The following is a 16108-nucleotide window of genomic DNA, read 5'->3' as shown; positions in this document are numbered from 1 at the left end:
TTCCTGTGTCACCGCGCATTTCCCGCCCATTCTTCTATCTACTAAGCCTGATCGGTCCAGCCTACTTGATTCCTCTTGCAATTTTCCGACTATTTTCTTCAAAATCAGCCTACAATGGGGGAAGACGACAGGACAACCCGAGACATATGTCTCCGCATGACGGAAGATCAGATAGAGAATACACGGGGATTTTTTGTCTTCCACGGATGGGAATGGATAGAGGTCTCACTTCCTGACGATAATGTAGGTCAGCTGCAGCCATACCCTGAGGTCGCGTGGTCAGAAGGGTACAACAGCAGTGACGACAAGAGTAGTGACGACAAGAGTAGTGACGACAACAGTAGTGACGACAACAGCAGTGACGATGACGAATCTGTTCAGCCGGCCAGCTCACCATCAAACAACATCGCCTCTTCGTCAGCTTTTCCACCATCAACAACCAATACTACAACTCCAACTACAGACCCACAGCCTTCGTCCTCAGCCGCCAACAGGACGACTACAGACCCGCAGCCATCGTCCTCAGCCGCCAAGAGAACGACTAAAGGCCCACGGCCTTCGTCCTCAGCCGCCAAGAGAACGACTAAAGGCCCACGGCCTTCGTCCTCAGCCGCCAAGAGAACGACTACAGACCCACAGCCTTCGTCCTCAGCCGCCAACAGGACGACTACAGACCCGCAGCCATCGTCCTCAGCCGCCAAGAGAACGACTAAAGGCCCACAGCCATCGTCCTCAGCCGCCAAGAGAACGACTAAAGGCCCACAGCCATCGTCCTCAGCCGCCAAGAGAACGACTAAAGGCCCACGGCCTTCGTCCTCAGCCGCCAAGAGAACGACTAAAGGCCCACGGCCTTCGTCCTCAGCCGCCAACAGAACGACTACAGACCCACAGCCTTCGTCCTCAGCCGCCAACAGAACGACTACAGACCCGCAAGCCTCAACCTCCAACACCGCATCTTCACATCTCCCTAGCAACGACGCTGAATGCCAAGAGTGCTTCTTGGCGCCATGCATCATGGCACATCATCTCAGAAGAGCGGGCAAGACACACGGCCTACTACATCAGAGGCAACCGCATCCGTATAATTCTGGAACCCGGAGAGGAAAATACAAGCTAATCTGGAGACAAATCAAGAATCTGGGTGGATGGAAAGACGAGCGGTACTTGAGAAGGAGAACAAGGCGAATGTTGGACGACGGGTACCACATAGTCGACCGTGACGTTATGCCCCAGTGTGTGTTAGACGCGGTAAGGTCTCACTATCCAAATTTACCTGGCCATCCGTATATGGGGCATGAATGGAACTGAAGGCTGGTGCATAAAGATGATAAAATACGGAGCAAGACATTTATTCAAGGACGAACGCATGGACACGGACAGCGAATTTGGAACTACTTGACTAGACCTTTTGTTAGACAGTTTAGTGTAGAGTAGAGAGTAGGTTCGTTCTAGGGCCGTTCTTCAAGTGTTTCTTATTGTCATTGTACTGGTATTCCCTTGGACAAACTGGACGTAACTGACGTTTGTCGAGTGTAAAAATGACCATTCAGCGCAACCACCCGTCTCGCAAAAGTGACAGGATCATGACCATGTTATAAACAACGGCGACTGGATATGAGGTTTGTGTAAATAACTTTGTTCTATCATCTATGCTCACCCCGTTGAAAGTATAGACATATGTCTAAATAAATTCAATGCTTCTTTTAGTACTGACACTATGTTACTTGTTATTTTGACGCAATGAATTAAAAAAAGAAAACGTTCGCACTTGTCTCCGCTATCGTTGTATTTTGTCTTCCCCGTTCACGGTACCAGTGGCTGGAACTAGAGGCTGGAACACAAAAAATCAAGCCTGCACAAGCTGACGGGGAACGAAACATGATACAGGCGAGAGCCCCGGCCCGGCTCCTCGCTCTGCCAGAATGTTTACAAACACCGCGGGGTGCGTCAGCCGGGCTAGCGATCGTCCCGGGCGCCTGGAAGCAATTATCTTTAAACTTTTACCGGTACCAGTGTTGTAATGTACGTAAATCAGCTATTATGCGCCAGGGTGTGTAATTTAGGTTATGACATTGATCAAAACTTGATGAGGAATACTTCAGACATCGTTATACCAAAAAGTGGCCGAAAGCAATCGGCCAGTAATGAGATATTGCCGATAACACGGGAGCTACACGGCTGGCTGTACCTTCCAGTTTGAATCAACCGCACTGTTTCCCTCTCAACCAATGAGGAGAGCCTATATTTATAATCTCGGACGCTCTTTAATTGGTGGAGAAGATAAGAAAATTTCCTTGTCAAAACATTTTTGCAGCCTGGGAAACCAGTCGGCATTGTTGCCAGACAGTATGATGGTGTGCGGTAAACCGTTTTTCTGGAATATTATGAGGGTTTAATTGGACGGAAGAAATGTATTGATTGAAACATTTGTGAGTAATTTGTAAGCCGCGCCCAAAACTGTCATGGCGACCGTAGCCTCCTATTGTCAATACATATCATAAAATATGAATGAAGAATTGCACTCTTGTGAATATGTTATGCTATGAATTCTTAGAAAGCTTAGTGCTTGAGAGCTTAACGTGTATGAAGTTCCGCCGGTGTTTTTTTTGTGTGTGTGTATGTGTATGTGTACACAGAAAGTGACCTGTCATCGTGTGACCTAGGTCAGTCGTGTTAGTCATCACCACCTCCGCACACACAACCACCTGTCTTGGGGTATTCTCCCCTACTTCCACCCGAGGTGCGACTGAAACAGTACGTTTGTCACAAATGCATACTCTAGAAAACCGCTGTGGCGTCGAACGGATACAAGACCACTGGTTCGATTCCTGACGTTCCTGGCCAGACGTTGTGTCCTTGGGAAAGGCATTTAACACGACCTTCCTCACTCCACCCAGGTGTAAAAATAGGTACCTGACTTCGGTTGGGGAGGTAAAAGGCGGCGGAGGGAGAGGGATGGGCTCCGCCTTCCAATACCGTGCCCAAGACACAGTCACAGTGCCACTGCCCATACGGCATCAAAGGCTATGGGACTGCCTACACTTTGAATTGTTTAAGTTACCTACTCTAGAAACCGCTGGAACTCACTATCTTTCTCCAATTCCAATAGACCGATCCTGTAGAACACCATATCGAACGAATAGAAGACCGATAGAACCCCCTGTTCTATTTAGCCCACCTCCGTCAAGAACAGCGTTGGCGGGGCAGAAATGGCACGTGTAAAGCAGGGTACGTATATCTGGGACAGGTTTTCCACTGTATTGGTTGAATGCATGCTCAGAACAAAAACGAATTTAAAAAGATAATTGATCGGGCACTCAAGGAGAGGAAGCTTGAACCACATGCTGACTTACTACAAAGTCCGCTAGCGCAGAGTTTTGTATCTTCAGTTACTGGTGTGTGAAACTGGTTAACTTGAAAGTGAACAGGGAAGTAAAAGGATGCATTTTAATTCTAAGTTACTAAATACCACGCAGCTGTTATGCATGCAGACAATACAGTGGGAACCCTGTCACAGATATATGAACCCTGTTTTACACGTGCATCGCCTGCTTCTCAGAAACTGGGCGCTGATGCCCACCAACAAGGGAAAGCTATGCGGGGCATACCGCGTTAACATTGACCGAAAACATTACACTCTCATCGCAACTACACCTACCCCCTCCTTAAACAACTCTTCCCGGTGGATACAGCCTTCAACAAAGAAGACATAGCATTCTTATTTGGCCCGCTCTGAAACGGTTTCAGTGCCACAAAAGCTAAACCGAAGTCAGTGGCATTATTTTCCACCTTGCCGCGGCGGCCATGTTTGGTCCGTCAAACCCTGTTTTTGACGGAGGTGTTCGAAATCGAACAGGGGGCGTGGCTTTGGGATCGGTCTATTATATGCTTATAGAAAGAGAAGCCTAGGTTACACATAGCCGAACATGGCCTCCCGACTCTCCCCCGACCATGGTTAGAGTGATTCGGGAGTGATTTGGGAGCTAGCTCGGTTGGCGTTCGGCCGAGTCGGCTGGCGTTCGGCTGAGTCGGCTGGTGTTCGGCTGCGCCAGCCGAATGTTTTGAAAATTTCAAAACATTCGGCTCTGGACGGAGGGTCTGAAATGGGTCGGCTGGTGTTCGGCGCGGTCGGCTAGTGCTCGGCTGGTATTCGGGATTGAGTCAGTAGTAAAATTAGAACCTTAACCACGCCAGAAACACTACTGACTTACTCCCAACTAGTTTCCAACCTATCCATAACTCACCCCAAGGCCGTAGACAAAACTCTGCTAACTAATTCTCAACCAAGTGACTACTATCGGAACGTGGGCGAATCACCCCCGACCTTCACACGACCAAAAACAAAGAAGAACACTAAAAGCAGTATTAAAGCTAGCCATGATCCGAATTCGATCTCTCGGTGATGTTAACAACATAATAGAATGGATTATTTTAATCAAAACCGAAAATGACCCCTCGTTTGAAAGTCGCTGAATATGTCCATTTAAATTCGTGAGAGGGTCTGCAATCGGTCGGGGTTTAGTCAGGAGAGATTCGGCAGTCTGCGGCTAGAGGTCGGGATGGTTGGGAGTAAGCTAGAAAGCATTCGGGGCCCATTCGGGAGTAATTCGTGTACTGGTTAGGAGATGATCGGCGCATCTTCGGCGCATGTTCGGCGCCAAAGATAGGCGTGGCCCAAAAACTGGTCAGAATGCTCCCGAACTACCGCCGACCTGAGTCGGCTAGCGTTCGGGAGCCATGTTCGGCTATGTGTAACCTAGGCTAGAGAGGCAGTTTCTCAGTATGGAAAGAAAGCAAGGCACAAAACCACCAGGCAAGTTTTCAATTACCCGAATTCCTTCCACGAGCCTATCGTACCGAACAACTCAGAAAGGTCACAGGTTCTATTCCCGCGGCTGTAGGTCACGGGTTTTATTCCCATGACCATGTCCTGCTGGCAACAGTGACCTGACGGGTATATGGACTGGTTTCGGGGCGCTTTGTTCTAATATCAAAACGTGATTCAATGATACTCTTCGGAAGATATCAGTACGCAATGAATGCTTGATACAATGCGCATCAGCCTTGTTGTAACGTTCTTCATAGACATGTGTGAGATAAACAATTATTATGCTGGCCTCATATTTTGCTGAGAAATTATGTAGGAAAATCGGCAAGAGCGGTCATGTTGAGATGTTCATATTTACGATGTCAGTTAACTTCACACACCTATGCTACAACGGGAAGACACACGCACACACACATACATACATATATCTGAACGTTACATTCAATTTAGCCACAAAGAACATATAAGACCGATCATGGCCTCCCGAACTTCTCCAGACCATGGTTGGGACATATCTGTGGTTGGGAGTTGGTCAGCGGGGTTGCCTTAAAAAGTCGTCTGCGCTAGCCAACTGTGAATTTATTAAAAATCAAAGACAGGAAATTCATATTCTGCTCGGATGCGATCAGAGGAGCGAACTGGAGCTAGAATAGGATGGATTCCAGGCTACTCCCAAGTCCCAACTCAGCACCGGCCTTGGTTGGGGAGTCGTTGGGAGCAAATTCATGGAAAGATCCTGGATGCGTGACAGTTTGGTTAAAAAAAACTGTTGGCTACATGTATAACTTAGGAATGATTGGCCAAACTCTGTTTAGTTACAGGTCTGGACTTTTACTCAAACTGCTGTAAATGAACCTGAAAACGATCAAGGTATCCTTCATACAATAAAAACAAAAACAAGGCCCCTCACCCCTGTCACTAGTAAAACCCGATGACGAAGTCACACCCCAAGGCTATCGAAAGGCCACCAAAGTTTATTTTCGTGTTTCAGCGGAATACAAACTTCACAGTCAATTAGCCGACATTTCACTCGCCGAGGGGCTGAAGTCTCTCTGAAGGTTTCCTCAGAGCTTAGTGCCAACACGGGAAACCGCACGGTTTAGCCGCTGCACCTGTATGTATGCCAACTTTAAACACACAAACAACTGCCTTAAAGATACTTGTTACCCTAGCAATGAAGGTTATGCTTTTGGTAGAGTTTGTGTGTATGTATGTATCTATGTAACGGTTATGCATGTATAATGTATATATGTACTATCATGTATGTATGTATTATGTATGTATGTATATATGTGGATAAGAAGCATAACTCAAGAAGCTTTGGATGGATTGTCATGAAGTTCGGTTTATGGTTAGGTATTGTTCTATCAAAGAAATGATTGGATTTTGAGCCACCTGGCGGCTTTCATAGGTACTGCAGAAGAATCTTCGGTTTTGACATCTCGTGTTTTGGACAACCTATGGTCATGATTTTTGGGCGGTAGAGAGCTCTCGTTGTAGATTTTTGGCGACAACTTTGAACTGATGACATTCGCGGCTTTTTCTGGATGATAAAATCTTCATGCTTTTGACATTTTCAGGCACGTTATAACACATTATTTCGTATTTGTAGACTTAAGAAACAGTGCAAAAACAACCCCCTTTTTTGGCGGTTCCAATAAATACATGCCAGCCAGTTGCAAAGAACAACAGGAAAAGCAAACATGCACTCTCTGAATATCGCAACGCGATGCCAATGGGATTGAGACAACTTACTGTATGTGTAAAGGAATCAACAGAAACCTGAAACATCAAAAATATTGTACTCCTTTAACACAACTATAAGGTTACTATTAAAGTACTTAATAATAGATACTTTGAACGGGCCACCGCATACTTGTAGCGCTATATCATGATTTTGTTCTTGTTTTACCGCCAGACGAAAAAATGTTTTACACTAACATAGTTAAGCATATCGTACGATTTGATATATATATTTATACTGTATATACAGTATATACTTCGCACAACTAACGAACGAAAGAATTTGAAAAATAACTGCAAGAGTCCCTCTCACAAACATAGTTTCTATCAACACATACAGCTCAGTGTTAACCACGAGGAGACTGAACAACAACAGGATACGGACTTGTCGAGAAAAATGCCGGGCTTAACGGGGATTACCCAAAAATCTTTTGAAGTTCTGAACTACTCAAGGAATTTTATGTGTCATGGTCATTTTCATATAAACAGTAGTCGATTGTTAAGGATTTCCAAATAGAACAAAAAAACATCCAGCGCCAATTACTTGGAAATATGAGGGTTTCGCTACTTTCTCATAACCTTAAGCACGGCTTAAGTTAGTCAGATATACATACATGTAAGATGGTAGATACATGTATGTGATCTGTATTAGAAATTGGATCGTAACCTTGTGTTATTGTTAGCTGTTGCATGTTTTCAATTTTTCCAATAACGCTTTGGGAATAACAGGAATATAAGTTTAGACAAACCTATGATTATAAAAATACAACTGTTCTTACGTTTTCACCATTGCAAAGAAGCGAGAAGTCGAATTTATTTAGTAGATTATACTTCTTATACTAGTTTGACAATGTATATATGTTTATATTTGCAATAAAGGTTTTTATTCCATAATTCAATAACAGGTATGAAAAGTGTTGTTAACGACGTTATAAAGTAGTTATGTGTGTTTTCAATAAAATGTTTTGAATCTTTTTTCAAATTTCTTCGAAATATGATACAACTCGCTAACAGGTCTACCTTAGCAACCGGCAAGAACAAATGTACTCTTGTTTCCTCCAATAACGTAAACATTTTGGGAATAACAGGAGTGAACATTGTTATTAACGACGTTGTTATTTAGTACTTGTGTGTGTATTTTGACCAGAAGCGTCTGTATAGAAAACACGAGGAAATGGGGGATCGGGTGTTTCAGTGACGAACGCGGCTTCCATCATCACTTAATGGGCCTAATTGAACCTCCAGACATTCGGAGGATGCCTCGCGGATGGTTTGACGAATTTTTGGCCGAGATCTGAGGAAACAGTCGTTCCCGCGATTGGAGGGACCTTAATTGGCGGGGAGACGACGTCCTTTTCATGTTCAGGCCCCCCGATGGGAGAGGGCAGGGCAGAGGGAGGGACGGGCCCGACCGAGGTTTACTTTGGACAATTAATACAGCAGAAAAGTAAAGGTAAAATGTAAAGGTAGCCCCATAGCCTTTTTGAAGCCGTGGGGGTAGTGGGTTGTTATCCACGGTGTCAAAAGACCACCCGCATATGCAGGTTAGGGCATGTAAAATTTGCTGTGGTATCTACTAGCACCTCACCGGCAGTGGTCCATGATAAAACAAGCCGGAAACACGTTGGTGATATACAGGCAATAGTGGCCCCAAAAGTGCCTTGCACTCTTCATAATAGCATCCTTGAATACAGTTGATGACAAGATTCCAAATGATGTTGCTAGGACCAATTTCAAAGCATTGTTTTTGATTGAAAGAAATTTGATTGAAAGAAAATGAGTAGTGCAGGTAATTTTCTATGTTACCTGCAGCGTTAACTTTGCAGGTTGAGGGCAGGTCGTAGGAACGCTAACTGAGGGCACTGTTGGGATGGTCGTACACGTTTCGTACAAATTCAAGTCTCTTATTACCATTGTTGATTTAATACCATACATTGTACCATGTACGATTCTTGAGCAATAAAGTTCATTCAGCTCCGGGGACGCGGATGGCTGGAAAAATAGTAGAAATTGGCCAAATAAAGTGAATAGTACGCTATGATAAAGGGAGTCGGCTACGGAGAGAGGGTCCAATATGCCATCCTAGAGCGGCAAACTGTACCCCTGTAGCAAACTAACTCCTCTTGCATGTTTTTCTGTCGATTTGGCCAATTTCTACTCTTTCCAGCCGCCTCTGGACCCTGGTAGAGGCTAGCTTTAGAATCGCACGACATCAATGTCGTACGACGACCTACGACATTATGCAGAGAAAAAGTATTTTCAAGCCCTGTACGAGAGTAAAGACCGAGAGTACGTCGGACCCGACTAGTCTCTACCAGACTAACCACGCCAGCTATAGGGAGAATATTTGACAGAAAAGTTTGGCCACCATAGAGTTTCAATTGCAGGCGCAGTTAGTCTCCGAGGGGGAGATGTTAACCTTACCGTGGAGTCGTGGATTGACTCTACTGGCAAATTGTTGCTGTCCGAATTCTACGATACATACCTCCGTAAGAAGGGAGTCCGCATGGGGCGTCCCGACAACTCTGAATTTAGAAGAACCCCCTACGTATTACGCTAAAAACAAGGACGGCAATTACGCAAAATTTGGTCGCCTCACTACGAGTACGAATTTGGTGCATCAGATGGCTTTCCCCATGAATTATTGGAAATCAAAATAGGCTGCCTACGCCTTACGGAAAAGTGCATGTAGACCCTGTGAGAAGGCCGGGTGGAGGCTAGGACCAGACCGCCTGTATACTCAGACGACGGGACGGTCCGACAGGTTGTGGCGGGGCTGTCATCTCCTAATGGAGGCAGGAGACAGCGGTACTGATGTCAGCTTCTCACTAACGGGCTTAACTCTGACAGGACCGCGGCACAAACCTGCTAACCCACGGTGTCACCGCCTACATGTAGAACACGTACTGTAACAGTGCTATAACCGTGTTATAAGCTAAAAGCAGGACGCGCTAGTCGTATTGTTTTAGCAAATATTGTAACAGTGCTGCAATTGGCTATAGTATAGAGATAGGAAACTGTAGTTGTGCTGTTGTACCACATATTGTACGTTTTATTTGCTATAAGATGAAAACAGGACACTCTAGATCTAGTCGTACTGTTTAAAACATACTGTAACAGTGCTACAATTGGCTATAATATAGAAATAGGCTGTAGTCTCACAGTTTTAGCTTACACTGTAATAGTGCTACAATTGACTATAGTAATACTATATACAAGACACTCTAGTTGTACTGTTTAAGCACATACTGTAACAGTGCTGCAGAAGTGCTATCATTGGACAAAAACAAGACAACTTATAGTTCAATATCAAGTGCAAAGACCAATTCGCAGTGAAAAGAATGTGATCAACAACATTGCAACGGTGAACAGAACGTCATTTTGAAGACAAGACACCACCAGAAACCAAGAAAGTTAAAGTTTCAATCTTGGTTAGACCTCCTTGCAGAAACTAAGGATTCTCTTCTCCACAAGTTTCGAAGAGATCTCGCATTTCTTGTCTGCTCACAGATAATACAGACACAAAAGTAGTATAGTCGCGACACCATTACGCCCAGAAATTGCATTACTCGACACATGAAACAAAAGTACTTGCCGCACCAAGCTGAATCAACTAAAATGCTATCGAGTCTTCAAAGAATTCCTAAGAAACCGCCGTAATTGGTCCTTCCCATGTTCTTTGACATGCTATACTGATCCAACAATGTCTGGAATAAGACGAAAGAAAAAATTGAAAGCAGGTTGTTGTTTCCTCGGGCGCCGAAGACTTTGTTTCTGTGAGCTCTCGTATTTCACTATAATCAGTAGGTTTTGAGGTGAATGAAAGGATCTCGAGGTCTTGGAACGCAAGAAAAATACTACTTAAAGTCTAAGTCGTATTATACGGTGGTAGACATTGCATTGTAATTTTGTAGACAAGATCTAGAATGTAAAGGTAAAGGTAACGCGTTCGGACCTCAATGTAGTGCAATGCAATCTTTTACAGATCTAGAAAGAATGCTATCTCTATCTCTCTTTCTCTCTTTCTCTCTCTCTCTCTCTTACAGTTTATGCGACACACCGAAAGTCATTCTTAGAGTTCTTTCGATGTAGTTTTATGGTTTTATATGAGAGTTCAAGTGTGTTGAAGTTTAGTTTGTCTAAAATCATCTGCTTCTTAAAAATATACTTGTGAAAATGCACCCTGACACTCGTCATATGTGAAACAAAATGATAAAGCAATGTAATGATCTGATTAAACTTGTGAACAAGAAAGGTGACCACGTACATGTTGCAACAATGTGTCGTTCGGGCTATAGTATTGGTCCTGTAAGTAATTTCAATTATATTCTAAATTCAATCATATTTTAGAAGGATGTGATCTTCAAAGTGCAATGTGTCGATGGACAAAATCGTATTCCCTATGCAATTAGATAACCATGTATTATAAGCACCATCTGTCCTTACATTTACAACTGTCTTAAGAAGCGAGAAGAAATTGAACCTGTACATGCTAGTATTCATTAGTCATGGTAGATGTAGTAAGATACTATACTAGTACTCAGTGTAATTGTACTTAGGACTGCTTTATTGCCATGACCCGTTCTTAGATGGTAAGATGATCATTATACAATAAGGGTCTTTCAGTCAATAAATCTTAAACACCATGAAAAATGTTAAACGTGTGTAGAATAGAGAGTAAAACAGAAGTCACAAATTGCGTTTGAATAACATCCCTATAGCTCAGCAAACGAACATAACTAAACAGTAAACTCGTGGCATTCACTATAGTAAAGTAACAACATGATGAAATCTAAAATAAGAGTTCACTTATAGCTAAATATTCATCACACAAGTAGAAAGTGGACATTGAAAACGCGCCCTTTAGCTGTCTGAAATATAACGTTTTCAACGTTACATATATACATGTATGTTTGTTCCACATAAACCGCATTTAAGCGTAACACACCAGTTTTGTACATGTAGGCACACGCTGTGTAAAAGCCGGACTGTAAGGTTCGATCCACTCACACCGGGATGGATACCTACTCTTTTCGAGAATTGTGGTGGGATCTTTAACATGCTCGAGGTGACCTCCGGCTTTACGTTCCATCCGAGAGGATGTCCCTAACCGATACTAGATACTCATTGTCACCCAAGTAGAATGAGGAAATAAGCGTGAAGTATCTCTCCCAAAGGCGCTACATTTGGGCCTGCTACTGATGCGAACCCAGAACCTTTAGATTGAGTCAACAACCCTAACCACAAGATCGCTATGCCACCTTCATATATGTGAAAATAACACACAAACGGGTACACTATGCATTTTAGCATATAGTTTTAGTAGTGTGTACAACATCATCGGCATGTACTGACCTAGTCACATTGTTGGTACGGCATCTTTGTTTGGATACGACTTTCAACAAGACTGTGACAGAACCGACCGCCGACAAGAATGTACAGCAACCTTTTCCGTCGCAAGACAGCTAAATTTCGTACGACCTATCTACGACTGTGCCACGAATATCCTCATTTTGCAGTAATAACCACCTTTAACATTAACCCGCCGGGTTACATAAATCTGCTACTTTGAAAACAGTGGGTTTGAGAGATTTCTAGCGTAGCGCCCCTCAAATTTGCACAGTTTAGACATACAGGACTACATTATACTGGGGGACGGTGGGTTGGAGATCTGTTTGGACGTATCTTTTCAAGGTGGCCGAATTATGTACCCCGGTACGTGGAATTATGATAGTAAATGTTACACCTTTCTTCAGTGACGTATGTTTGTATGATACTATCTATGATCAGTATCCAGAGAACTACTGAGAACAGTATGTATAGCATGTATGGCAGTGCTCGCATGTGTCCCTCATAGATGACAAAATATTAGGTTACAGGTGCCAAGCGTGCATCCACGTACACCAGTGTCAAAATCTACGCACTTAAAATGACAGGAAAGACACAAACACGCAACTCCGTCGGTCACAACAACGGTTTGTAACGACGAAGGACGTGCAAAACGAGCAGCAAGAGAGAACTATACAAAATGTACAACTAAAAATAATGTACGTATCGTCACAAATGACAGGAAAGACACAAACACGCAACTCCTTTGGTCAAAACAACGGCTTTAAATACACAATCGTATTGCAACGATGAAGGACATCCAACCGTAAGATAAAACTGAACAAAACCTACAACAACAAAAAAGACTGTATCAACACATTTGTGACGACATAGATGACTAACATTTTGGAGAAAGTTTTAGGCAACCTTTGTAGAAGACATCAAGTTGTGTACTACATGTAAAACGTGTAGTTACGGCTTAGAATTCAGTTTCCGAAATCACAAATAGCACTCTCTAGTTGTAGTTAGAAGGCTCCGAACTGCAGATGTATTTATGATTTCTTTGGTGCTACAATTGATCTAAACAACCAGGGTTTTACTGTAGTGATAGGTTTGTATACATGAAATATCCTCGCTGTAAGGTCTCTCTCTTATTGGTTTGTAAACGGATATGACGTGATTCTAAAGTTGCTGACCAACAAATCCTTTCACCGCCAACTGAGAAACATGATAAAGTATTCCATGAGTAACAAAATTTTGATGAATTATTCTATGAAATGGTCAATCCCGTGACACGAGCAGACTCTTCTGAAAGGTGTATGTTGTGGGTCATGAAACGATCTTGTATACAAAACAGTTTGACGGCCTTGTGTCTTCGTGGTAGTGTGGCAGAAATATCGACCATTTTTGACAGTTCAATGCAGCGACAACATAAATCCTTTCACAAGTATTGTTCTTATAACGACAGGAAAGGGGTATGAAATATTACGGCCTGTCCTTTCCGCCAGTTACCTCGCAAAGCTGTCAGGTGCACGACTCAAGAACTACAAGCGGTAGTAGTTGACGTGCACGCGACCTCTAGCGGTTAAACACTGGAACGACACCCTGGTCACCATACCTACTTACCGTGGATTAGAAATCAAAGAAAACAAGACCAAGATTTAAACGAAAAAGTCACCAGTGTACATGGTGGGCATAAATAGTGGTAGCTAAATGTAAATCTAAAAGAAAACTGAAGTACACACACGTAACTAAACCTTTATGGGCCTGACGATTACAAAATACAGACGAAAGATTCAGATAACCTATCGCCTTTTTTACGATGTATACAAAACCACCGAAGGTCATGTACTATCAAAGAGCAACAATTCTATCAACTTTCAAAAGCACAACAGAGATTGTAGACTCAAAAGACTCTCTTCAAATAGTGACTATAAATTATAAAGCGGCCACAAGTCATGCTAATTGTGAAATGAATATTTAGAACAATGAGGTAGGCAAAAATATTCATTTTTACTAAGCGTTTTCATAATTAAGCTCATGTTTGTTTTTGTAATATGTACCATTGCTTCTTCACTTTAAGTTTCATCATGAATTCGTTACATGTTTTGCTTTTTTGTGTGTCTGGTGATGCCGCTTGGTGAGCGTGTTTTGCTTGAGTGCGGTATCACTATGTGTTGTTTTTGATGTTGCAATACAAAAAATATACGTACTCGCGAAATGACATCCTCTAAAGTCACATTAAATCTATAGAGATACCGCATATTATGTGGTGTCTCTAACACATTAGGTATTTTGTTTCAGTGATGTGAACACGATTGGTCCTTCTGATGGTGTTGATAACTAGGTTGTCCATAATTGTCTCTACGTGTTGTGGCTTTTGTCTTAAGGATTATTTTAGACAGGAATACTATCTAAGAGATAAAACGGCATTTCTAAACGAAACGATCAAAAAATCAATTCTGCACAAGTATAAAAAAGATAATATGCAAACAGGCGGCTCATTGGCCATATTTCCCGAACACCAAATATCGATGACAAAAAATTGATTGTGATCAATTTTGGACTATATCGATGCATGTGATTTCCTTACCTAGCAATGCCTTCATTAAATGCTCACGACTTCTAACATTCCTATAATATTTCATAGAGCCGACATTCAATATATTCTATGTTGTTTAGGCAACGTTAACATTATGTCTATCGCATGTTGCACAGGATATCTTAAATTTTGATCATACTAGCGTCTACAATACAGCTATTGTTCTAATGTATGTTCTTATGTTGTTCACATTGTAGTGCCAAGTGGTACATAGGGCAGCAAATTTCCTCGCTGTTTCAGTGGCAGGGTTTATTTTTACAGGGAGGGGTTGTTAGCCTCCTCGAACATGGGGCCCTCATTTTAGAACCCTTCCGAAAAACGGGTGCAGCCCCAACTGATATGCCCTTCCCAGGAAAACATGTATACTTATACTACACATTCATAACCCAAGTAGTATGACTTACTATGACCGTGATACATGTATACAACATATAGAAATGTTGCCTTTTTTAGTGGTTTTCCGAGACAGCAGCTCGGCTGTCAGGTGTCTCCTTTTCCTAGCGCTCCACAAGGAAGTGAGAGGTCGTTCGGACGGCCATTAAATCAGCTGTCAGGTCGACTTTCACACACTCGACTCTCAGAATATCCAGAGCCTGACCCAAGCTATTAATTCTATTATCTCTGAAAGTTCGGAGGAAAAAGTTTATTCGGCTGTCAACCGTGGAGTAGTTTAGATACCCACACAGGTGACGTCACGCAAGTTTGTTTACGGCAAAACAAGCTTTAAGATAACGTCTTTATAAGCTGGAATTTTCAGTAACCGCTGTTGTATAGACATGGCGGTTGTTAACTTTGGCTTGAGACCTCTCTTTAAAGGGTCAACAAAACTATTAAAATCGCATAGTGCACGGACCAGGGGTGCACTAAGGCGAGGTGCGAGTGAAGGTAGTGTCACATTCCCGCACTGATTCGAGGGTTCTGCTTTCTGTCACCTGTCGCGGCCCAGTATACTTGAGTGCGTTCCCACGGAGAAAGAACGTTATTTTGACTCCGTCTTTTTTGCCAAACAATCACTTCTTTTTAACGTCGAGATGTTTACCTCTTCTTGCTTATCTTAAATACCATTCTTTAGAGACCAAGTTGTAACTTTTTTTGCCATGTAAGTCGAAATCTTCCCGGTTGAATGCAGAAAAACGCAGTTACACTTTAGAAACGCTTACCCGACCTGCATAAATGAAGTATTGGAATTCAGATCAAAAGGGGGCACCACAACTTGGCTTTTTGCTTAATTGCGTTTTCCTGCCCGCTTAAAATATACCTTTTAGCTGTCAATCAAACTAAATGACTGACGTGTGCGAAGACAAACTTTTGCTGTGCCTGTTACATCGATGTAACCAACGACACACCATGTACCGAAGTACATTATAACTGGCTTCTCACTTTTAAAGTGGGTGCAATTCTCGAACCGTTTGAACGAATCAACAAGTCAGTACGTCTGGTTAATATGTTTATCACAAGGTTTTTCCTTTTCTGACTACAACCCACGGAACAAGGCCAGCTTTCTAGCCGAAGCTCCGAGCCGTAAGTGGTTCTCAAGCGGTGTCTTGGGAATTTACCCGCCAAGACTGGCTGGCACCACTGCGCATCCTGAACCTAATGGCCCCTCG

The 16108-nt window shown here is 42.9% G+C and overlaps 2 protein-coding genes across 6 annotated transcripts in view; one reads left to right on the top strand and one right to left on the bottom strand.

Annotated features, from left to right (window-relative positions):
* LOC136436447 (uncharacterized) overlaps positions 1-16108 on the bottom strand; it is a 98043-nt gene that overhangs the window by 66945 nt on the left and 14990 nt on the right. The window lies entirely within an intron of this gene.
* On the top strand, positions 8-2265 carry LOC136436440 (uncharacterized). The gene has a single exon (XM_066430429.1). The coding sequence runs from the start codon at positions 115-117 to the stop codon at positions 1306-1308; it is 1194 nt and encodes a 397-aa protein (XP_066286526.1). The 5' UTR covers positions 8-114; the 3' UTR covers positions 1309-2265.

This window comes from Branchiostoma lanceolatum, chromosome 6 (genome assembly GCF_035083965.1).
Source record: "Branchiostoma lanceolatum isolate klBraLanc5 chromosome 6, klBraLanc5.hap2, whole genome shotgun sequence".
In the NCBI taxonomy this organism is placed as follows: Eukaryota; Metazoa; Chordata; class Leptocardii; order Amphioxiformes; family Branchiostomatidae; genus Branchiostoma; species Branchiostoma lanceolatum.
The sequence above is the reverse complement of the archived record's forward strand: the minus strand, read 5'-3'. Positions and strand labels throughout refer to the sequence as shown.

Bases quoted from the DNA above. Each gene is read 5' to 3' on its own strand.
- LOC136436440 (XM_066430429.1), top strand. From the start codon at position 115: ATGGGGGAAGACGACAGGACAACCCGAGACATATGTCTCCGCATGACG.